This window comes from Schistocerca nitens, chromosome 2, assembly GCF_023898315.1.
Source record: "Schistocerca nitens isolate TAMUIC-IGC-003100 chromosome 2, iqSchNite1.1, whole genome shotgun sequence".
Classification (NCBI taxonomy): Eukaryota; Metazoa; Arthropoda; class Insecta; order Orthoptera; family Acrididae; genus Schistocerca; species Schistocerca nitens.
Genome location: NC_064615.1, coordinates 340,017,790 through 340,042,308, shown reverse-complemented (window position 1 = coordinate 340,042,308; position 24,519 = coordinate 340,017,790). Strand labels below are relative to the sequence as shown.

At 37.4% G+C, this 24,519-nt stretch overlaps 1 protein-coding gene across 1 annotated transcript in view; it reads right to left on the bottom strand.

The window, feature by feature from the left end:
* Positions 1 to 24,519, bottom strand: part of LOC126236135 (zinc finger protein 345-like) — a 195,355-nt gene that overhangs the window by 168,841 nt on the left and 1,995 nt on the right. The window contains exon 2 of the mRNA XM_049945216.1: positions 7,427 to 7,547. Within this exon, the coding sequence (XP_049801173.1) occupies positions 7,427 to 7,521 (95 nt within the window). The 5' untranslated portion in view covers positions 7,522 to 7,547. The remainder of the gene's footprint in view (positions 1 to 7,426; positions 7,548 to 24,519) is intronic.

The window sequence follows — 24,519 nt, the reverse complement described above, 5'->3', positions numbered from 1 at the left end:
CATATGAAATGTTTGTTACCTTTATGGTAGATGAGATCCACGTCAAACCATACGTAGATTATAAAGGGGGGAATATTACTGGAATGACTTTGGATACTGCTGAAATAGCAACCAGTGCACATGTATTCATGATTCAGAGTATTCTTTCTCTTTTCAAAACTGTTCTACATGTATTGTCTGTGAAAAAACTGAATGCAGAGAGCTTGTTTAATGTAGTAAGTACTTTAGTAGTAAGTATAGAAGCAGCTGGCTTTCAGGTTGTTTCACTTGTTACAGATAATAATGCCTGTTATAACTTCAAGTTGAACAAATATATTTCAAGGACGACGCAGTACATGAAAGTCACAGATCAAGTAAACAGAGTAAGACGTGTGTACACTTTCACTGTCAAATCATCATTGATTCCAAGTCTAGCGGCCGCTGGCTGGCTGCTTAGGTGGCCCTGCTGCTGCATGGCTGGCAGCCAGCGCCGCATGTAGAGGGCGCGCGTAACTGCGCGGCGGCACTTTGAAAGATCAGCGAGCCACAACAATGCCATTAACAGAAAACGTGTTACATACTTTGCAAATCCACCACAAGCCAGTTTTGTATACCCATCTCCTACAGATGGTAAAAGAACAATGTTTTTTCTGCATGACACTGTCCATATTTTTAAGTGCATAAGGAACAACTGGATAAATCTGAAGAACCAGAGGCAAACATTTTGTTATCCAGATTTTGATAATTCTGATATTGTTAGGTATGCATCTTTTGCTGCAGTTAGACAAGTACATGACTTAGAAAGCCAAAAACTGTTAAAATATGGTTATGGGTTGTCTGTGAAAGCCCTGTGGCCTTCATTTTTAGAAAGGCAAAATGTTAAGCTGATGACTCAAATATTCAGTGATTATGTAGAAAGTAGCATGGTTGAGTTGGGGCCAGTTCATAATGTAGAAAACTGGGAAGGTACTGCTAAATTTATAAATCTTATTAGGACTTGGTGGGGGATTGTCAATGTTAAAGCACCTCTGAAGGGACTTCACCATAAGGAAGAAATGCAGAAGAGCCTCTGACCAATAAAGCAGGAGACATACGTTACAGTTTTCTTGATAAGTTTATTACTTGGTTAGATAAATGGAGAAGTTTAGAGTCAGGGAATGGTAAATTGTCTATGGAAACACACACAGCACTTCGACTCACATCATATGGCTTAATGCAAGTAACTGAATACTGTTGCAAGGAACTAAACATGTCATATATTCTGCCAGGTAAGTTCCAGACTGATTCTCTGGAAGCAAGGCTTGGTCTATATAGACAGTTATCAGGATGTCAGTATCACATCTCACTTAGGCAGTTGTTAGAAACTGAAAAGAAGTTAAGACTCATGACTGTTTTAGAACTCAATGTTCACCCACAAGAGAAGCTGAGAATTGTAGAGATGCATAGTTGTGATGAAAGTACTGAGAGCAGTGTGAATGATAGTGAATATACCTTTAATGTCAATATCAGTGAAGATGATTTAAAAAATGTTGAATCTGAACTCCCAGTTTCAGCTTATATTGCTGGTTTCTGTTGCCACTCACTGATTAGGAAACTTCAGTGCAGTGACTGCACAGATTTTTTGATACTGGATAGGTCAATGACAACTGAGAAACAGTTTAATTTAATTAGACAATTGGAAAGAGGAAGTTTGAAATTCCCACGTGGATTTCCTGTGACAGTAGTTATGTACAGTTACTTGACTCTACAAAAGTTGTTGGCAACATCATCATTCCTGAAGCTGCTGAATCAAAGAGCAGTAGCAGCTGAACTAATTTGGAAAATAATTATGGCTGCTGATCTGTTGCGTGAAAGTTCTTGTCCTCAGCACACTGTATCAGAAATGTGTAAGAAAATTATATGGACACTGTAAATATAGTACTAAATAATTTTTGTAAAAAGAAAAATGATGAAACTTCTGTGCAGTCTCTCCAAAGTTCTAAGAAGAAGAAACTTCTAAATGTTTTACTCATTGATGAAACGTGTTTTGTGTAAAATCAAATGCAAGTGCTGTACAGTGTCTTCAAAGTACTAAGAATCGAAAATCTACTTCTTAATGGCCACAATTCCACAACATTTTTGTAATATTGCTTAAAATGCATTGCTCAGTACCTGCCACTAACCTCCAGATAAGTAAACTGCTTTTACCCATTAAATGAATGATTTTATGCTCTGTCAAGTGTTAAACCAAATGTAAGTGCTCCACAGTTTCCTGAAAATTGTAAGAAACAAAACTGAGTCTTTTTGGCACAGCCTTAACATCTTATTTTATTGCTTAGCGTGAATTGATTGCTACCTGTCATTAGCCTGCATCTGAACCCATACTAAAAAATTCAGAAACTTCTGACTAACAAAGTAAGGGATATGTGGTACAATTTCCTGTTTAAGTTCATTACTTGGTTGGACAAATGTAGAAGTTTAAAATTGCAGAATGGTAAATTGCCCCTAGAGAAATATACAGCACTTAGGGTTACCACATATGGCTTAGTGAAGATAAATTATTACTGCTGTGGAGAACTAAATATGTCATATATCCTGCAAGGACTCACTAGATACTGGTAGCTTGATTTGAACTTTTCTGGTGATTATGTGGAAGTCAGTATCATATATCATGTAGGTAGTTGTTAGAATCAGAAATAAGACTTATCTTAGAACTAAATGTGCACCCACATAGGAAACTGAAAATTGTACAGATGAATGGTGATGATGAGAATCCAGCAATGTGTGTGTTGATGGTGCTTCATTTTGTGATATGTGTCAGTGATGATGACTTAAAAAATATTGAAACAGACGTACCAGTTTTAACATACATTGCTGGTTTCTGTTGTCACTGATTGCTAAGAAAACTCAAAAATGGTTCAAATGGCTCTGAGCACTATGGGACTTAACATCTGAGGTCATCAGTCCCCTAGAACTTAGAACTACTTAAACCTAACTAACCTAAGGACATCACACACATCCATGCCCGAGGCAGGATTCAAACCTGCGACCGTAGCGGTTGCGCGGTTCCAGACGGAAGCGCCTAGAACCGCTCAGCCACACCGGCCGGCTACGAAAACTCCATTGTTTAGAGTGCACAGATGTCATATTCTGACATCCAATGTTTTGCTACTTCAGTACATTGCTATGTCAGGCAAAGAAAGGCTTCATAGTATAGTAACATATCAGGTGGCCTTGGTTGTTCAACATTTCTTACTATATGTGATATATGCCTACTTCTAGAACTCCTTTGAAAAGTGTTTATCTTCAGTACCAGAATGAACATCAAATTATCAGGTTTTCTAAATAGAAAAGCACTTTGTTAGTACCAGACAGCAATAATGAGGCCTGTAGTTGGCGATTTCTATGTGACAAAGGAAGTAACCAGTAGAGAGATTGAAAATGGTAAGTAAAGAGATCCTCAGCCTTTTGCTCAAATTCTTACATGTAATGCACTTGGTTGTTTTTCATTTTCTACTAATCTTACCTTTCATAACTTTTTTAATATTGTTTCTAGAAGTGTATCTTCAATAGCAGAGTGAACTTCAAATTGTCAGGGTTTTCTTAAAGGAAAGAGCAGTCCCTTAGTATCATAGTGCAAGACAAAATCTTGTGTTCAGTGATGTCTATGTTAAAAGGAGAATATTTGATGTCTATCCTTTGTTTCCATTCTTTATTACTGGGGATACACTTGTAAAAATTCTTGAAAAGAGCTGTCACCATGAACATATGAGTAAATTCACAATAGTCAGGTGTTTTATGAGATAAAGCAAACTCTTGTTACCTTATTGTAAACGAAAGTTGTGAGGGTTTTGCTACGTATGACAGTGTTTAAGATAATTTACTTGCAGTGTAATGGCTTGAAAATGTTAAGTACTTCTGTCAGTTAGCATTTGTCACCGCCTGTATGCCAGTTTTAAAGCTAAATAGTGTTCTGACAATTATAAAATAGTGGCAAAGTTCCTCAATCGATTAAACTTATTTCTGCCATTATATGTAATCGGTATTTCATTATGAACCTTTATGCTGTTTACAAGAATATATATAATTTGGTCTTTGGTTCGAATTATCGATTAGTTCGCTCCTTTCTGTATGACGAACAGAAGATCGTTAGCATCAGACGCATCTATACGGAGGTGTCCGTGGACTGCGTTGGCTATGGGCCGCTTAGTGTGACGTCACTAACACTGCTAGGTGGCCCTGTTATCCCGGTGGTGTCGTCTCTACTGGCTGTGTGTTAGCACCAATTTTTGGGGCCTGTGCGAGTGGAACTGTAACGAGTCCATTCTGTAGGGCATGTCGAACACTCTTCATCCTCCAGTGTCATGGTGAAGTACTCATCAGGAGGGGAACCCCAGGGCGGGAAGGGGGGGGGGGGGGGGGCTAGGAAAAAAGTCTGTCTTAGGGGCTATCGTCTTTTCTTCTACCTGACACAACTATTCTTGTTTTTTTTATTGTCTTTCTTGCCCAATAGAAGTACCGATTCTATCCTCCCTCTTTCCACATGCATATGTTACTATTGTTACAACCATTCTATTATCCGGACCACATAGTGGTAATGCAAACCTGTTTTCACAGGAAAAAGCCCAGAGACCATTCAAAAAGAAGTTGGGTAACACACACATCGTAAGGATGCAGACGTTGGTTGGTTGGTGGGTTTTTTAATGATAAAAAAGCAGTGTTCATTTGAATGACTGTGGTAACATCATGTGAATGGGGGAGGGGGGGGGGGGCTGAGATGCATGGAGTATGAAACAGTTTTACCACGGTTACAAAATATGGCATTAAAGGTACCTCAGTAAGACAGTGTTAATGAAGTGTTGAACACAGGAGGAACAACATTAAGCTTCAGAAATGTAATTTAGTTACCAGAAGAGAAGTAATAAAGATAGAAATAAAGAGCAATTAAGCACAGATGTGTACTTTGTTTATCATAGAGAGATAAGAAATCGTGATTAATAGATAACATAGAAGTATGCTCAAATGAATGTGTGAATCTAATTAACAATAAATATGGTGGGTATAGGTTTAAAGGAATGGGAAAGAGAACTATACACAAGATCCCAGTCTCCATTTCTCATGGAAAGTAATCAGTTTATAACTATGTAATGGTTGATAGTAAGAAACACATCAAAATGTTATAATCTAGTAACAGAAGTTTTAAATAAACAGTTCTCATAGAGAGGTACATGAAAGGGACAGATAAGTATGACATAATTCATAACATATGAGTAATGACATAGTAAGAGTTACAGAGAAGGATATAAAATGAGCATGCAGGAAATTGGTGTTTTATATTACCTGGTATGACTGTTATGCTATGGAGAAAACTTGTTTAGACAAAGTTGGGTGGTGGACAGGTACACCCATCAAAGGGATGGTCAGATTTCAGTGGTCAAGTGAATCCAGAGAAGTAACGACATCAACCATTTTTGTACGGAAGAAAAATTAAAGGAACATTTACATCACAAAGGCAATGAAGTACGTTCACAGTATCTGTCAACAGAATTAGCCTAGATGAAATAGCAGCTAGTATAGACACACAAAACTGGGAAGGGAAAATGAATAAAACTGAGTGAGCATTCCCCAAAACAGTTTGAAGCTTATGAACCTACCTGGCCACTGTTGATTCTTTTGAACCTTCATTTTCCATACTTGCTGAATAAATACAATTCTGACATTTAGAGATGTGGGAATTAAGAGTGGAATGTCAATATCTAAGTCCTTGCCATAAATAGGGCCCAGAATTTTTATATTTAAAAGAACTACGAAAACTACGTAGTTACAAAGTAATCACATGGGGTTACCTTTGGTTAAAAGTGATATAGTTACGACAAGGCCTGAGCATACATAACAAATGGTTTTCATCGGTTTTCACAGGCACGCACAAATTTCCGAGGGAAATAATTGAATGTCATAAGTAATTTTAAGTCATTTACTAGGTTATAACAATGCATGTTTAACAGAATATTCATTAACAAGTGGGGGTGCATAAGGTCATGAAAGAATGAAGATATGCAAAGAGAGTACACAGTTTTATAAATCCAGTTTAGTTTTATCAGAATAATTATCTTTCATAGACACAAAGAAGTAACTTTTATATCTGACACATCAAGTGATTATTAAGTAAAAATAATAGATTAGAGATATGAATGTATGTATTTTGCTGTGGTGAAAATGTAAGTAACATCTGATCCCAGGAGACCTTGATGTAGAAATAATAGTAACTTAGTAAATCGTGAAAGCTACCTGATGCTATAATTAGTTATGTAAGTTAATCTACAAGACACCTTTTATCTTAGCATGGGGATCTGCAGTGGTAAATGTTGTTACTTAAGGTAGCAATGTGGGACAATTCTTTCTGCTATTCCGATGAAAGATGTTCATGGAGAAATTTGAAGAGGAGGAGATTAGGGTTTAACGTCCAATCGACAACGAGGTCATTAAAAATGGAGCACAAGATCAGATTATGGAAGGATGGGGAAGGAAATCAGCTGTGTCATTTCAAAGGAACCATCCCAGTATTTTCGTCAAGAGATTTAGGGAAATCACGGAAAATCTAAATCAAGGTGGGTGCACGCAGATTGCAATTGTCATCCTCCTGAATGAGAGTCCAATGTGCTAACCATTGCGCCAACTCGCCTGAGGAGAAATTTGATTTTAGTCAGTTGTACAGAAAGAAATGCCTTCTGTGCACACATTTCTCCTTGAATTCAAGTACAGATATTAAAGGAGAAATGTAAACACAATCCATCAACAAGACGCAAAATAGAGCGAGTGTGTTTACTTGCACCAGAGAAGTCATTTACACTTTGCCATCACAGCTTGGTGATGCTGTGAACTCCAGAGAAGAAGAGCTCTGGACAACAATGTTCTCACCCCAGAGAAAAGGAGCTTGTTATAAATTCTGTTATTCACTTACTTATGCCTTCTCAATCTGTCACTTACAGAGCTGTCATGAGTTATGTTGAGATTGTAAATAAGAGCTCTTTAAATGAGATTATAAAAGTTTAGAAGAAACATTAAAATACAGAAGAAGTATTGAAAATGTGGTATATGATTTCAGTGCTAGTCAACAGAGAAAATGGACTCTCTTATAGCCCTTGACAAGCTACAGTTGGAACAAAGTCTGTAGAATAATTGGTGGCACTGCATAGCAGCCCAGGATTAGGCCTTATGGCCTTTTTGGGCCTCACTCTCTCTTCCTTGGTCTTCCCACACTCCTCTTTCCAATAGGATTGTATTCCATTGCTTGTTGAGGGGTTCCCTGAGGTGACATACTGAATACATGCTCTTCCCAATCCTGCTTTCGTCGGATTGCTTTCTCAGTTAATGGCTGTAACCCTCCCCCTCCAGTTCTTTCCTTATTAAAATAATAATAATAATAATAATAATAAAGTGGCTGTAAGTTACAATATCAAGAACATACCTCTTTCCTGAGCTGACAAGTAATTCTATGTCTTCACAGTCATCACCAAAGATCTGGGCTACAGTAGCATCATGTGAAGACACCACAGCAGACATGTTTTCTATGTTTGTTTTACATGCAACTGTAACAAACAACGGTAAATATGCAACTGCGTTTCATGAACATCTGCAACTGAAAGAAATATTACAATGTGAATTGTCATTTCAAATAAATCAAAAGACAAGCTGTAAGTATTGTCACTAAATACAACAACAATGTGTTTTGTGTGCTAAAATGGCAATGAAATTAGCTGAAACGGATTTCATAGTCTCACGGAAATATTGTACACGAATTGAAAACTAACTGAAATCAGAACAACTGGAGAAAAAGCCTCCTGAGAAGTGAGAAATTGAAGACCAGATCTCAACTAATAGTGCCATCAATTCATTCTCTTTTCACATCATAACGTTTTCTTTTTATGTTAAATCACAATGACTCGAACCTTACTTTCAGCTGCGTGATCTGTTATAAATGACTCAATAAGCTGATCTTCATGTCAAAGGCAAACAAAGACCTATCATTTAACTGGGCAAGCTTTTAGGTTTCACAAACTACCTTCCAGATCTTTAACAAGAAAATCATTGGCCATGAAAGTTATAATATTCAGTATTTTCAAATTTCACTCTCTCCTGTATCAGCTCTATAATTTTGAATTTGATATACTGATCCCTTTTTTGGACTTTTTATATAAAACAGATACTGCTGTCACTATAATACATAAGAATAAGTACCAGGTCCCTATTTTTCACTTAAAAGAATTGGCTTTTTGAGTTAATGATATCTTTTTAATGACAAGGTGTACGCAGGTGGTAAAATATGGACAAATCAGCCAGAAACATCTATAAAACCCTGAAGTACGACCTTCTCTATGACACAGTGAAAAGGTTGTTGCTAACAATAGTAAAAGTTTGTTTCACATGCTGATTATATTCTGGAATTTTACCTCTTAATGTTGTAAAAGTTCTTAATACTATTAATGATCATGAGTGTGCAACATTCTTAACAAATGGAAGATCAGCATCTACATCCTAGGCCTACCAATGACGCATTAACTTGACGAGCACATGTTCAGGTTGACAAGGAAATTGGGTGTAGTCCCGTTATCAAGGAACAATCCTGTTATATACTTTAAATGATTCATAGAAACCATGGAAAACCTAAATCTTGGTGACTGATAGGGTCTGAATCCTCTCCTCCTGAATTCAAGACTGGTGTCTTAACAATTGTGCCACCTTCTTACATAAGTTTTTAACAGTACCACAAAAATAGATGTAGAACATTATTCGTACTGATCCCTTTTTTGGACTTTTTATATAAAACAGATACTGCTGTCACTATAATACATAAGAATAAGTACCAGGTCCCTATTTTTCACTTAAAAGAATTGGCTTTTTGAGTTAATGATATCTTTTTAATGACAAGGTGTACGCAGGTGGTAAAATATGGACAAATCAGCCAGAAACATCTATAAAACCCTGAAGTACGACCTTCTCTATGACACAGTGAAAAGGTTGTTGCTAACAATAGTAAAAGTTTGTTTCACATGCTGATTATATTCTGGAATTTTACCTCTTAATGTTGTAAAAGTTCTTAATACTATTAATGATCATGAGTGTGCAACATTCTTAACAAATGGAAGATCAGCATCTACATCCTAGGCCTACCAATGACGCATTAACTTGACGAGCACATGTTCAGGTTGACAAGGAAATTGGGTGTAGTCCCGTTATCAAGGAACAATCCTGTTATATACTTTAAATGATTCATAGAAACCATGGAAAACCTAAATCTTGGTGACTGATAGGGTCTGAATCCTCTCCTCCTGAATTCAAGACTGGTGTCTTAACAATTTTCTTACATAAGTTTTTAACAGTACCACAAAAATAGATGTAGAACATTATTCGCAGTAAGTTAATATCACAATGATGGAGGTTTTCCTTGAGTCTTGAAGCCTGGTAACAGTCAAATTAAATTTTCCATATATCATCATCATCATTTTTCTGCTATTTTAGCAGGTCCTTTGCCTCTCCATTTTCTGCAATCCATTGTTTCCTTCATAAGGCTGCTGAATGTTGTACTGTCCATCACGTCATCCAGTATCTGAAATCTCTTCCTTCCTCGATTCCTTTTCCCTTCTACATAACCTTCTAAAACTGTTTTTATCAGTCCATCATTCTTTCTTAAAATATGCCCAATCCAATTTCTTTTTCTTCTTTTTATTGCATCTAGTAACTGTATTTTCTCTCCCACTCTTCTCAGTACCTCTTCATTTTTTACTCTGTCCATCCACTTATTCTTTCCGTCCTTCGCCATATCCACATCTCAACAGCTTACAGCTTTCCTCTGTCTTTTTTCCTCAAAGTCCATGTTTGAGTGCCATACAGAAGAACACTCCATGCCATACATTCTATGAGTTTCTTCCTGGGTTCTGTATCCAGACCGCTGCAGAAAATTCTCCTTTTCTTATAAAACACCTCTTTTGCCATTGCTATCCTTGTTTCAATATCTGTGGTGCACTTCCAGTTGGTGTATATCCTGCTTCCAAGATACTTAAAATTTTGCACCTGTTCCAATTTCTCCATTCAGCATAATTTTTATTTCTTTATTTCCTTCTAGTGCCAATACTTTTGTTTTCTTTGTGTTAATTTTCATTCCATTTTTTTTTTTCAGTTAGCTTCAATGGTGTCCACCAAATACTGTAATTCTTTTTCTCCTGTGGCTAGAAGGAGCATGTCATCAGCAAACCTCGAACACCCTACTCTTCTTCCTCCAATTTCTACTCCTTTGTCATCTAATGAGCATTGGTCAATCATATTTTCCAAGTAGAGGTTGAAAAGGGTAGGTGATAGACAGCATCCTTGCCTTACTCCTTTTCCTAGTCCGATCCAGTTTGTACTTTCTCCTCTCACTTTAACTGCGGCTTTTTGATTAAGATATAATGAGTTTACAAGTCTTCTGCTTTTCCAGTCCACTCTCTTCTCCCTCATTATAGTCACCAGCTTGTCTCATTCTGGCACATTGTCAAATGCTTTTTCTAGATCGATGAAGCACGTAAATAGGTCTCTTTCTTTTTCAATAAACCTTTCTCCCAAGATTCGTAGGAGCCCTATTGCATCTCTGGTGCCTGTATTTCATCTAAAGCCAAACTGCTCCTCGCCAATATTATCCTCCATTACTTTCTCAAGTCTATTATTAATTATTCTTAAAATGACTTTGGCTGCATGTGAAATGAGGCTGACTGTCCTGTGCTCATTGCATTTCTTGGTTCCTTGTTTTTTCGGTAATGGAATCATTACTGTTGTCAGAAAGTCCTCAGGCCATTCACCACTGTCATGTATTTTATTACATAGCCTCAATATTTCTCTTATTCCATCTTGGTTCAAGCATTTTAATATTTCTCCCGGTATCATATCCGTACCTACAGCTTTGCCATTTTTCATTGCAGCTATGGCAGACTTTACTTCTTCCATTATGATGGTTGGTCCTTTCTCATCATCACTTACACTGTCGGGTGATTCAAGTTCCAAAGTTTCTGGTTTGCGATCTGTGTCATATAGCTCTTTTAGACATTCTTCCCATCTCTGGAGGACATCGTAACGAACTTTTTACACTACCTCTTCGTCTTTACTCAAAATTTCCACAGTAGCACTACCTCCCCTGTTCTGATCCCACGTCATAGTCTTTACTCTGTTGTATAGTAAGTCGTATATTCCCTTCGTGTCCAGTTCTTCAATTGTATCACATTCCACTTTTAGCCATTTTTTCCTAGCCGGCTCTGTTTCTCTTCGCAGTTCATTATTTAACCTTCGGTACATCTTTCTTGCATCTTCAGTGTTCTTGTTTTTAAACTTTCTCCTCTCCTCCATCTTGTATATCATTTCTTGTGTGACCCATGGTTTTTTTGCCCTTTCTCTTTTTACATATCCTATATTTTGCTGTCCTGCTTTAATGAGTCCTCCTTTCAGCATATTCCAGTACTAGTTGGCATTATCAGGTGGTTCTTTGTCTCGTAATGTGTTTAGAAACTCCCGAGACAGCATTTCTGTAATTTGTTCTTTGTTGGATCTTATCTTCTCTAGATCCCACTTCTTCACCATGGTCGCCTTCTTCAGTTTTTTTCATTCTTATTTCTATATCTGCTATAAGTAATTCGTGGTCACCATTAGTATCTGCACCTGGTAATGTGTGCACCTTCTTGATTCCATTTCTGTACCTTTCTTCTACCAGTATAAAATCGATTCAGTTTCTGTATTTATCCCCTGGTGATTTCCAAGTGTAGAGCCTCCTCTTGTGGTTCTTGAACCATGAGTTTGCCACTACCAGCTGCCTTTCCCTACAGAAGTCAATTAGCCATTCACCTCTATCATTTCTCTTTCCAAGACCATGACTGCCTACTATGTTTCCCTCTTTCCCTTTTCCCACAATGGCGTCCCAGTCTCCCATTACTATTTTGCAGCATTTTTTATTTTCGTCCATTATTCTCTTTATTACATTGTATGTTTCCTCTACTGTTTGGTCATCATATTCTGAAGTTGGCATATACACCTGAACAATCAGTAAATCTTTTTGTGCTCCCTTCATCCTTCCATAAATAACCCGGTCATTTGCTAAGTCCACATATTCCACACATTTAGCCAATTCCTACTCCATTCCTTCCTTTTACTTCTCCTCCTGGGTAGTACAATACATGTTCATCTGACTGTAACTCTCCACATCTACCAATCCTTGTTTTCATTTTTTGCCTCCTTTCAAGTTTACCCCCCCACCCCCACCCCCCACCCCCACCCCAAACATCCGACTGGGAGACTATTTTACCTCTGGATAACATGAGAGAAAGCCCTCTTATTTAATTTTGGCACATATGTTTGTATGTATGTACATGTATACAACTTTTTCAAAGGCTGCTGTAAATTTATTTTAATATTTGAGCTCTATCCAGACAATGTCTACCAACAGACTGACCTACAAACAGTTCTGACAGGGTACAGAGTCTGTGACAATAGTACAAGAAAACAATGAAGATGAAGTGTATTATCTAAATGGTGATTAATTATTGAAATAATTTACAGTAGTTTCCAACAAAGTTACAGAAATAACTGATAGGCAACAGAACATGGTATTAGTTCATTAACGGAAGCTCCCATGACCAAAAGAACACACAAATAGTACGCATTTTTATCATCGCAAGGACACTGTTCTGTGCCCTGTTATTGTCTGACAAAGCACAACCATTTTGTTTGCAGTGAAAGAATTTTGCATGTTTTTCATCTGAATTATGTGGATTCAAGCATCCAACTTTTTCTAGATGATGCTCTTGTTCTAATGGAGCACATTCAGATTTATCTACATTGCCTCAAGTAATTTTTGTCTTTTGCACAGTCTCACAAAAAACAGCTTCATTAAAAGGCCATCTGAGCCCAACAATCTTTCATTTACCCTGTCAGTCCATTCAACTTCTACAGTAAGTACACACTAGCCTCACATTCTTGTATGCTTCAGTAAGAGGTAATGAGCTGACGAGTATAAACCAACCGCGGAGGAACCGTTCTCGGACACATCATACTCCCAGAACTATAGCAGGAAGGAAGCAAGGAAGGAAGGAAGGAAGGAAGCTGATATAGCACTGACGGAACTGCAGTACCTCGATTTCTAATGCACGCAACCCGTAACATTACTCATACTCGTCCTACTTCCGATCTCTAATACTCATCTCACTGTGACATTCTACTGGAACCGAATTAATGTACCAATACAGGACTTCAGATTACCCTTGTAACATAATGGTTACATGGCATGTGACACCATATGTGAACAGAACAGTGACAATATTTCTTTTGCACCTATATTAGTATTTGGAATGTAGATTGTGGTGACAGACTGGTGTATGGGGAATCCTGATGTCTTAAGTTAGGTTGTGGAAAGAGTGAACAGAGCTGTAAAAATTATGGAAGGAACAAACTTTCAAATTACACCTCCAGACTACATAAGGATTTGCGGAAGGTCGTGAGATCCTAACATTTGACGATAAACAGAAAGAAAACTGTCTGTAAAATGTAAGGGCAATTAGATAGATAGGTAGTTAGTTAGTTTCATGTGCCACGGATCATTCTGCACAATAGATCGTAATGATGTGGAATGAGTCAGTTTACATTCACACTGCAAATTTATTAGTACATTCTGAACTTTTTTTTTTCCCTTCAAAAAGAGAAAAGATATACAGGTGGTGTCATTAGTAAGTCCTACCCTACATCTTTTACACATTACAGTAACAGAAATCCTTCTACAGAAGAGACTGTCAAGGAGAAACTTTTTCAGTATGTTTTCAAATTTTACTTTGCTGTCTAACAGCCATTTTATATGAGTAGGAAAGTAAACAAAAATTTTCGTTGCAGCATTGCAGAGTAATGAATATAATTTTTCCTTCTGGTATAGTAATTATGTACATTGTTGTTATTTTTGAATTGTAGTGCATTATTTACAACAAACTTCATGAGGAAATAAATATACTGTGAAGCAGTAGTCAGAATGAGCAACTCCTTAAACAAACGTCAGCAAGATGATCGTGGGTGAGCACCACATAATATTCTTACAGCACGTTTCTGTGCAATGAAGACTCTTTCTTAAAGATGAGTTACCCCAGAACATTATTCCATCTGGCATTATTGAATGTTGAAAGACATATGCGTCGCCGGTGCGCATACGTCTTTCAATGTAAATATGCAAAATATGTCAACTTACTGATTTCTCTCCACTCAAGATTTGCTACGATTGTAAGTGCAAGTGTGACTGAACTAAGTTGTTTTACGAGTTACAAAATATGCTTTTTCCAATTTAAATTCTCATTAATACGGACACCTAAGAAATTTGAAGTTTCCACCACATTTATTATTTTCTTGCCGCCTATTACATCAATCACTGGTGCAGTACTCCAGATGTGCTGAACTGAATGTGTTGTGTCTCATTAAAACCGAGGGTGAGACCATTAGCAGAAAACCAGTCAATGATAATTTTAGGAAGTCTGACATCTTAAGAACAAGCATGAAAAGGAATATTACTGATGATGTAATATTTCAGCTCCTACAAAAATGCTGGATCACAATATAAACAGCTCCCTTATCACTGGTGTAGTAGTATTCGTGTTTCACGTGGTACCTAGTGAAATTTGTGACTGGACTGAGGATTTTTTGGTAGGGAGGATGCAGCAGGCTACCCTGGATGGAGACTCGTTGTCAGATGTAGGAGTAACTTTGGGTGTGTCCCAGGGAAGATGATTACTGACCACACTTGTTATTCATGTTGTATATTAATGACCTTGTGAACAATATTAACAGTAACCTCAAACGTTTTGCAGATAATGCCATTATCTCTAGCGAAGTGTTGTCTGAAAGAAGCTGCATAAGTATTCAGTCAGATATTGATAAGATTTCAAAGTGGTGCAGAGACTGGCAATTTGCGTTAAAATTTCAGAAATGTAAAATTGTGCACTTCACAAAACAAAAAATTGTAGTATCATGTGGCTATAGTACCAATGAGTCACAGTTGGGAGTGGCCACTCCTACAAATACCTGGATATAACACTTTGTAGACACAAAATTGAATGCGCACACAGGCCCAGTCACGGGTAAAGCAGATTTCAGCTTGTTGGTAGAATATTGGAAAAATGCAGTCAGTCTATGAAGGAAATTGCTTACAAATCACTCGTGTGACCCATTCTAGAATACTGCTCAAGTGTGTGGGACCTGTACCAAATAGGACTAATAGGGGATACTGAACATATACGGAGAATGGCAGCATGAATGGTCACAAGTTTGTCTGACCTGTGGGAGTGTGTAGTAGAGATGCTGAAGAAACTGAACTGGCAAATGCTTGAAGATAGACATAAACTATCCCAAGGAAGCCAGCTCAAAAAGTTTAAGAACTGCCTTTGCGTGATGATTCCAGGAATATAATACACCCTCCTACGTATTTCTCACAAACTGTGACATCAAGATTACATTTATTACAGCACACACAGAGGCATTTAAACAATCATTCCTCTCACACTCAGTATCTGAATGGAACAGGAAGAAACCCTAATAACTGCTACATTGGGACATAAGCTCTACCATGTACTTCACAATGGTTTCCGAATACAGAAGCAGATACTCCCTCATTCAAAGTCAAATACAGTATCTCATTCTGTTATCACAACATCCACTTTATTTTATAGAATTATTTACAGCTTTATTTGTGCCTGGAATATTTGTGACTATTTCTTAGACCAGCATCATTATATTCACTTCCTTAGAGTAGTCAGTTATTCAAAGTTTAAATAAAGCACTATTGCAAATTATTCATTCATTGAAAGTGCTCTATGTTTTCCAAGAAATTACATGTACAAATGTGACTGACTCATGAATAGAAGCATAAACTCAACAAGCATGCATGTTGTACCAAATGTTCTACGAGTGCTCCCCTGTCAGATGACATACATCAAGCAGTAGTCAAGTTCATTCCATACTTTATGTAGCAACATCCTGTCAATGGTCATCACACAACAGAACTGATGTGTACTCTGAGCTGTTCCAGTGTTCTTTGTATTTGGGGTACATAAGCACAGTCTTCAATGTACCTCCACTGGGAAAAGTCACAAGACATGAGGTCACATGACCTGGGGAGCTGAGAGACCAGAGCCACATCATCTTCATCACCACACCCAATTCAGAGATGTGAAAGTTCATCATTTAGGTAGAGACGAACATGGATGCTCCTATGAGAGGGTGCACAATCTTGTTGGGATATGAAATTCTTGGAATCAGCAGTCAGTAGTGGAAATAACCACAACTGCAGTATATCAAGGTACAAAGTACCTGTCAGTCTCATCATAGAGGAAAAACAACAGGTACTTTTCTGTTTACAGAGACAACCAGTGTCCCTAAATTGTCAATACCAACACACAGCACTATGTTATATGGCAGTTATTTTCCATAATTTCTTCTGAATGCACATCTCACGTATTCCAAGACACAAAAACTGACTTCTTACTTTGTCTCCATTTTATCAAGGCACTGCACCCGTAATTGATGGGCACAATGCAAATTCGGTGATTTTTCGGTGCTGTTGTGCATCAGTTATATTTGTATATGTGAAATTGGAAAATAAACAACTCTGAAAATGAATGAATCATTTACAAAAGTCCTATATACTGTCACATTAGTGTTGTGACTTAGCAAGACAGCCAAGTCACAACGAGAGGAAGCCGAAAGGCACGCGTTAAGCTCACGCAGATTGGCGTGAGGTCTGGAACAGGACAATGTCTTGAGAATTGCAATAAAGTACGAAAATCTTGTAATACTTAACTTTAATCCATAACCGGTGTACATCACTCTTGTACAGATATAATCTCCATTTTTATATACACTGGTAATGGCGCCTTGCTAGGTCGTAGCCAAGGGCGTAGCTGAAGGCTATGCTAAGTATCGTCTCGGCAAATGAGAGCGTAGTTGTCAGTGATCCCCTTCTGGCAAAGTCGGCTGTACAACTGTGGCGAGTGCCAGGACGTCTCTCTAGACCTGCCGTGTGGTGGCGCTCGGTCTGCAATTACTGACAGTGGCGACACGTGGGTCCGACGTATACTAGCGGACCGCGGCCGATATAAAGGCTACCACCTAGCAAGTGTGGTGTCTGGCGGTGACACCACAATTAGTATCAATGGTTTAACTGCACCAATTTGCTGAAGATCACTATACAAAAATTAGTACTCTCTCCTCATATCAGATTATCAACCTCAAATGCAATGGAAACAGTCTTCACAATAAAAACTGTGTAAGTTCAACAAATATTTTTTAACCATTAGTTTATTATTTACATGATAAATTCACATGGGTCTCATGACAGTCATATGAAGGCCACTTATAATTCCAGTAGAAAAACATGAAATGTACCAATAATGTTTTGACTTGGGCATTTATTTTGTGTGTAAGAAAATTGGAAAACAAGTCCTCGTGAATAAAAGTCAGATGATACACTGTGCTTAAATGAAAACATCTAAACGAGGACCACTGTATTTAGTTGCTGAATTATCAACAAATTTAACGTAAGTTAGGAACTGGCACGTGTTGTAGCTTTGCACTGAGCCAATTTATCTGAAATTCATAACTGTGTAGTTTTGGTACAATAATGCTCTGGGCTACTTACATTCAGCCTGATTCCATGTTATGAAAACTGAGATGCCTTTTGAGTATTTAATTAAATAGGACATGACAAATTCCCTCTTTTAAGCACTAATGAAGGTGGAGCAGAGGGTGAGGGACAGGTATTTACCCTACCTGAATCAAGGCCTATGCCTACTTATACTTCTCGATTTCTAAGGGTTTCTGTAACAACAGATGTTCTAAACTTGGCTGGCACTGCACCACCACCACCACACGACTTAATATTTAGAATCCTGGGTATATTTGTTTTAATGAAACGATAATAGCAAAGAAAAGAGTATGTGATTTGAAAATGTACCAAATATATCACTCAGAACATCTACATCCACATCTGTACTCCACAGGCTACCTATCCGAGTGTCACAGTGCATACTTCTAATATCACTATCATTTCCCTCCCTTCCCATCTGCATGTTGTGATCATTTCATGAGACATATGTGGAAGGAATTTATATGTGTGACTACTTTTGACATATGTTCACGGAATTTTAGCAATAAATCTCTCTCTCTGTTGCACCACACTTCTCTCATAGTGTCAACTACTGTTGTTTATTAAGCATCTCCATAATAATACTGGAATTACTTATTGAACCTTTAATGAAAATACTGCTTTTCTAGGGGTGCTAGCTTTGAAATATCCTCTTGAACTGTTTGCTAATATTACATGCTGTTTTCTGTTATGGGATCAGAAAATATGACCAAATTATTGTTTGATTGAAGAAACAGTTTAAGAATGGCCTTATCAAGGCAGCCTATTATTTCCAAATATTACTTTATTATAAGATCTGTGTCATTTACGTCATGAGTGGAGAGATTGCATCAAGATTACATACATACGAGTTATTTGCAATTTTTCATATACATAAAGAAAAATATTCTCAATATTATTTTTTCCATTCACTTTGGTCACTATTGAAGAATTCTCCAATGGGGTATAATGGATACTCTTTAAGGTCCTGTGCTATTTTCCTTTTGAATGGTCCTGGTGGCAGGGACTGCACTTCTTGGGGCAATGAGTTGAACATTTTTAAAGCAAGCACTGGAAAACTAGCTAGTGTTCCAGACAGTCGACGATTTGGTATCCTCTTGTTTCAGGCGTCGTGATTATGTGCGTGTCTTGCCTTGGTTTTCTTTTACACTGATGAGTATAAAAAAATGTACTGCCTGAAGATCGTCATTATTCCTAACCAGGTGAATATAGGATTGCAGTACTCTAGTCGTTTGCTTGATGCAATGACTCTGACTACTTTCTTTTATAACATTAATACATCCTTGCAATCTGCAGTGTGTCCCCATAACAGTAGGCCTAATATATGTGGCTATGAAATAGTGCATAACACACGGAGAGCTTCGAGCACACACACACACACACACACACACACACACACACACACACACACACACACTATTGCTCATTCATTGATGCATTTGCTGTCAATCATGAATGCCAGCAGTTTGATGGCCTCCATATTATCATAGTATCCAATGTTACTAAGGCCGCTATAAGATGTGTTTTTTCTTCATTCATTTTCATTTTATTGTCAATGAACCATTCTTTGATGTTTTCAAGGTGCACATTTGTTGCTTGCAGATTTCTGCAGGAGCTTTTCCTTTTCTGCGAAAAGAGTAGTGTCATCAGCAAATTGGGTTATTCCACGTCAAAGGGACCAGTATTAAAAAGTGTCTCCACTTGACTGTCTCCAAATCTAATGAAATTTGGTGTGAAGGTTCTATATGGTCTTTGATGATTATATACCAAATTTCAGTTCAGTATCTTCAGAGGTTGAATTCTTAGGGGATTTTAAAGAGAGGCTACTCACCTCCGCATCATGTACGAAGGCGCAAACTTTGCTACACTTTTGTAAAAGTTCTGGCACACCATGGCAAAAATTAGGGATTTAGCCATACCTAAATATAGATACAAGCCACTAAAGTGGCTAAAAAATTCGTCGCGATATTCTGAGAGCCATGGTTTGACTGACCACTGCTACTTTTTGTATGAGCCAATCACTCCAAAACTTCTACCTATGATGTCTATATATCAATCAAATTTAATTAGGACTGGATGCCAAGATGAAAAAATAGGCATCTGAAAAGTTGGCCAAAATTTTCTACTTACAAATTTTAGGGGGACAATATCCCAACTGTGTCTTCTTCGATCCTTTTTTTTCTTGCCACAGCTGGATAGAGGATCCTTTAGACTTTCAAAGCTATATTTTTTTTTAATTTCTGGATCTTGCATATTGAGTAAGAATGCCTATCAAAAGTACAGAAAGTGGATTACTGATAAATACAAAAATTAATACAATTTGAAGTTGTAAATCAAAAAACGTGTAATTGTAGTGTCTTTTAATAGTATAAGATTTTACTGTGGTCTAGGGAAAGTATCTGTACTAATAAGAAGTGTTTTTAAATTATTTTACAGTGTAGAATATAAATATAACAAAGCCTCAGAAAGTGCCCTGAAGATTATAAAATCTAGAAGATCATAATAGAATGCTATGCTGTGTTAGAAGGTTTTAACTCTACAATCCATTGTCACTTGGTTTCCACCGGTATTTTAAAGCAGCAATAGTTTTTTTAAGGGTCTATCATCACAGAAGTGATATACATTGTTGAATCACCACTTTCAATTGCTGCTTTCATTATTGGCAATTTTCACAGTGTCAGTCTTTTGTGCGGTGTAATCTTTGATGTTGACACTGTACAATCTTAGTGTTGAGTACTGAGTATCTGAATAATCAGTAATTAATGTTGCAGCTGAAGGTAAGCATGAAAGCAATATGTTTTGATAGCCTAATTTGTATATTTTATATAAAAACAACAATGAATATTGTCTGAAGTCATCATCATTCTATCATGGAAAAAGTAAACTACAATCAGTTTAGGAAATGTAACCAATTGACAAGGAGATTCTTCAGTGTAGGTCAGGGCTTGGTTTCACTGATGATGCCCAAATTTATTCAAACCAGAATGCCTTGTTGACGACAAAATTTCAATTCCCGCAGAATTTCTGCAACCCATTTGGTAAAGAAAAACATATAATCAATAAACACTGCAATGTCTGATAGGCTGAAGTTTTTAAACCTGGTCAGAAAATTTGTACCAAATGTAAACATGAAATGCCCACACACACTCATCCTGTCAGGATAAGCAAGACTCACCGCCTACTGAAGACATGGGTGTTGTTGATGCTTGCTACTGCTAACACTTCATTATCATCACTTGGAGAATCACTACTAAAGCTTCAACAGATCAGTGAGAGGGATTCAATGGGATACATAAAGTGCAAATGTCTGAAAGCCCAAGGCAACATTACTAAGGTAATTGCCACAGCTGCTGGTGTGAGCCAAATAGTTATTGCTCAAATACAAATGGAAGAGTGCCATAAATGTAAAGGTATGGACACCTTAATTGAACAATTTAAAATTAAACTTCAGACTTCAAGCAATAGCAGCAGAGTTCAAATTTCGACCCTGCCCCGAAACAGCTGCACTACTGAAAAAATCGATAAAGAATTTGCTGTTTCAACTAAGATGGTGAAGAAGGCTAGGAAACTAAAGATGAAAGACAGGATTTTGGCAACACTTGCAAACCCAAAAGGGGAAAAAGCTCATTGATGAAGTAAAACAAAATGTCCTTAATTCCTCGGAAAATGATGATTTTTCTCGTTTATGCCCAGCAAAAAAGGATTGTGTTGTAGTAAGAATAAATAGGGAAAGATTCACAAGGAGAAAAACCTGCTCCTTTGTAAATTTAAAGAAATGTTCATTGCTTATTGTAAGCAATACGGAAATGAACTAAGCTTCTCAAAATTTTGTGAGCTCAGGCCAAAATGCTGTAGTACAGCTGGTACTTCTGTATCACATTCAGTATGTGTATGTGCAATTCATCAAAATGTCAAATTAATGTTGGCTTCAGCAACATCCATTCAAGATGACTACAAGGATTTGATGAAAAAAACTTTATGCAGTTTGGAATTAAAAAATTGTATGCTCCAACACTGTAAGGAATGTCCATGTAAAATGTGACTAGAGGCTTTTCTTGAAGACTCTTTTAAAGACTATGACCCTGAAGAAACAATGGAATACAAGCAATGGGTCCATGCTGGCAGACACACATTGGAGACTTGCCAGAGAACTGTTGAAGATTTCATGGAGGCATTGATTTTGAAAATTATCAGGTTAAGAAGCCTTCACTTTGTGTCAGAACACCAAAGTTTATTTCTTAAGCAGCTAAAAAGGAATCTTGCAGAAAGTGAATTAATTATATTGATAGATTTTGCCAAGAATTATTCATTTGCTGTTCAGGATACTTTGCAAGGTTTCCATTGGGAGAATAGTCAGGCCACATTTCACCCATCTGATGTCTATTTCGATGGCAAAGAATGTCAGAGTATTAGCATTCGTATGGCCAGCAACTGTTCTGTCATAATACCATTGCTGTCCGTGCTTTTCAAATAATGTTGATAGCATATTTAAAGACAAAGACTGGAAACATTAAGAACATTTACTATTTTAGTGATGATTCAGCTGCTCAATATAAGAATTTCAAAAATTTCATCAATTTATGCCTGCATGAAAAGGAGTTGCATCACTGCCAAATGGAATATTTTTGCAACAAGCCACAGTGAATTGCCTTGTGATGGCATTGAGGGAACAGCAAAAGGACTTTCAGCCTGTGCTAGTCTGCAGAGGGCCTTTGGTAACCAAATATTGACTCCATATGATTTATTCAAATTCTATATGATAGTATTCGAGGTGCAAAGCTTTTTTATGTACCAAAAGAAGAAACTGAAAAAAATCCAACCAGATCAAGCAACAAGGTTTACCATGGGGCATACAGTATCTGGAACAAGAGAAAATCAATTAATTGTAATCAGCTCAGAGTAAGCAGAGTTTCCAATGATGCTACAGCATTAACTGTTAATGCATTTGAAGCAGATGAAGAAATTCCAGCAGTCTCAATTCCAAGATTACAACCAGGACAGTGTGTTACTTGTATGTATGGCAATTTTTGGTGGGTTAGAAACGTGAAGTTTCACAGGAATAACAAGATGTTCTCATCAGCTTTATGCACCCACATGGTCATGCTCGTTCCTTCCACTGGCCGACTGCTAAAGATACCTGCTGGATTCCTGACCAACATATCTTCATGACTTCAGAAGCCTCATCAACATCATCACCAGGAAGACAATAAAGTTATCCACAATCTGTCACTGACAAAATTGTAGAAGTGCTTAATGAAAAATGGAACTGACTCTTTAGTATTTTTGCTACGCAAATTTGCTGTGTTTTGTATTATACTTGTTTTTATGTCATGTGTTAAATTAATGTTTGAAACTGACTCATACACTCGAATAAAAATAATTAATCATGGGACTTAACGAGCAAAATATTTGACTTTTCAATCTCCTCCAAGTGCTAAAATAATAACTTTTAAAAAGTATTCTTACTCATCAGACTGACAGATACAGAAATTAAAAAATATTGTTTTGAAAGCTTAAAGCATGCTTTTTCGAGCTGGGGCAAGAAAAAGAGGAGTGAAGAAGACACAGTTGAGATATTGCCCCCCTAAAATTTGCAAGAAGAGAATTTTGGCCAACTCTGCATATGTTTTCATCTGGACATGCAATGTTAATTAAATTTAGTTGATTTATACACGTCATAGATATGAATAATCCTCTAAAGTTTTGGTGTGATTGGTTCATATGAAAACTAGCAGTGGTTAGTGAAACTATGGCTCTCAGAATAGTGCAAGGAATTTTTTAGCCACTTTATGGGCTTGTATCTATATTTAGGTAAGGCAAAACCCCTAATTTTTGCCACGGTGTAATTCAGCATAAAAATCTGTCTGTGTATATAAAAGCAAATGACCAAATGTTTGCTAGAACTTTTAAAGAAGCCTAGCAAAGTTGGCACATTTGCGCCTTCATACATGATATGAAGGTGAGCAGCCTGTCTTTAAAATCCCCTAAGAATTCAGCCACTGAAGATACTGAACTGAAATTTGGTATGTAGCCAGCAAAGACCGTACAGAACCTCCACACCAAATTTCATTAGATTTGGAGATGGTCGAGTGGGGACCCCTGGTCCCCTTGATGTGGAATGACCGAACTGTAATATGTGGTTATTACAACCCAGATCGTTGATGTAAATAAGGAACAGGAGAGGTCATGAGATGGATAACTGGGGTACACCATGCTCCAGTTTTTGCTCTTGGGAGACTGCATCATGAACTTATACTACATGCTTTTGGTTTTCAAGAAAGGATTGAAGGGTAGCCAGCACACCACAACCAATACCAAAACACTGTAATTTACTAAGCAATATTTTGAGCGAGATGCACTCAAAGGGCATGCTGAGGTCACAGGGTGTCAGTTGCTGAGGTCACAGACACTTTCCTTGTCTTCAACCTTTTGCCCTATCTTCCTGAATGCTGACTTCCTCTTGCAAAAAACCTGATGTATGTCCTGAATGGGGTTTTTGTCTTCGAAGTAATTTTGTATCTGGCATTGCATTACAGACTCTACAACTTTAGCTAGGATAGGATTATGGAAAATGATCTGACACTGGACACTTCACATGGGTCACTTTTTTGGTAGACTGGTACTGTGCGTGCCAGTTTCAGGAATTCTGGGAAGACACCAATGGATAAACATTTCTTGACTTCTACGACTAGAGGGTGAGCAAGCTCTGGAATAATCTTCTTCAGGAATGTGCAAGACATGCCATAGATACTGCACTCTCTGTATGTTTTACATGTATTCACTATTTTTACCATGTCCTTAGGATACACTTACTTCCAGTTTTTAATAGTGCATCAACTTACTTTTTTATACAAGACGTAGGGTCTAAGCCT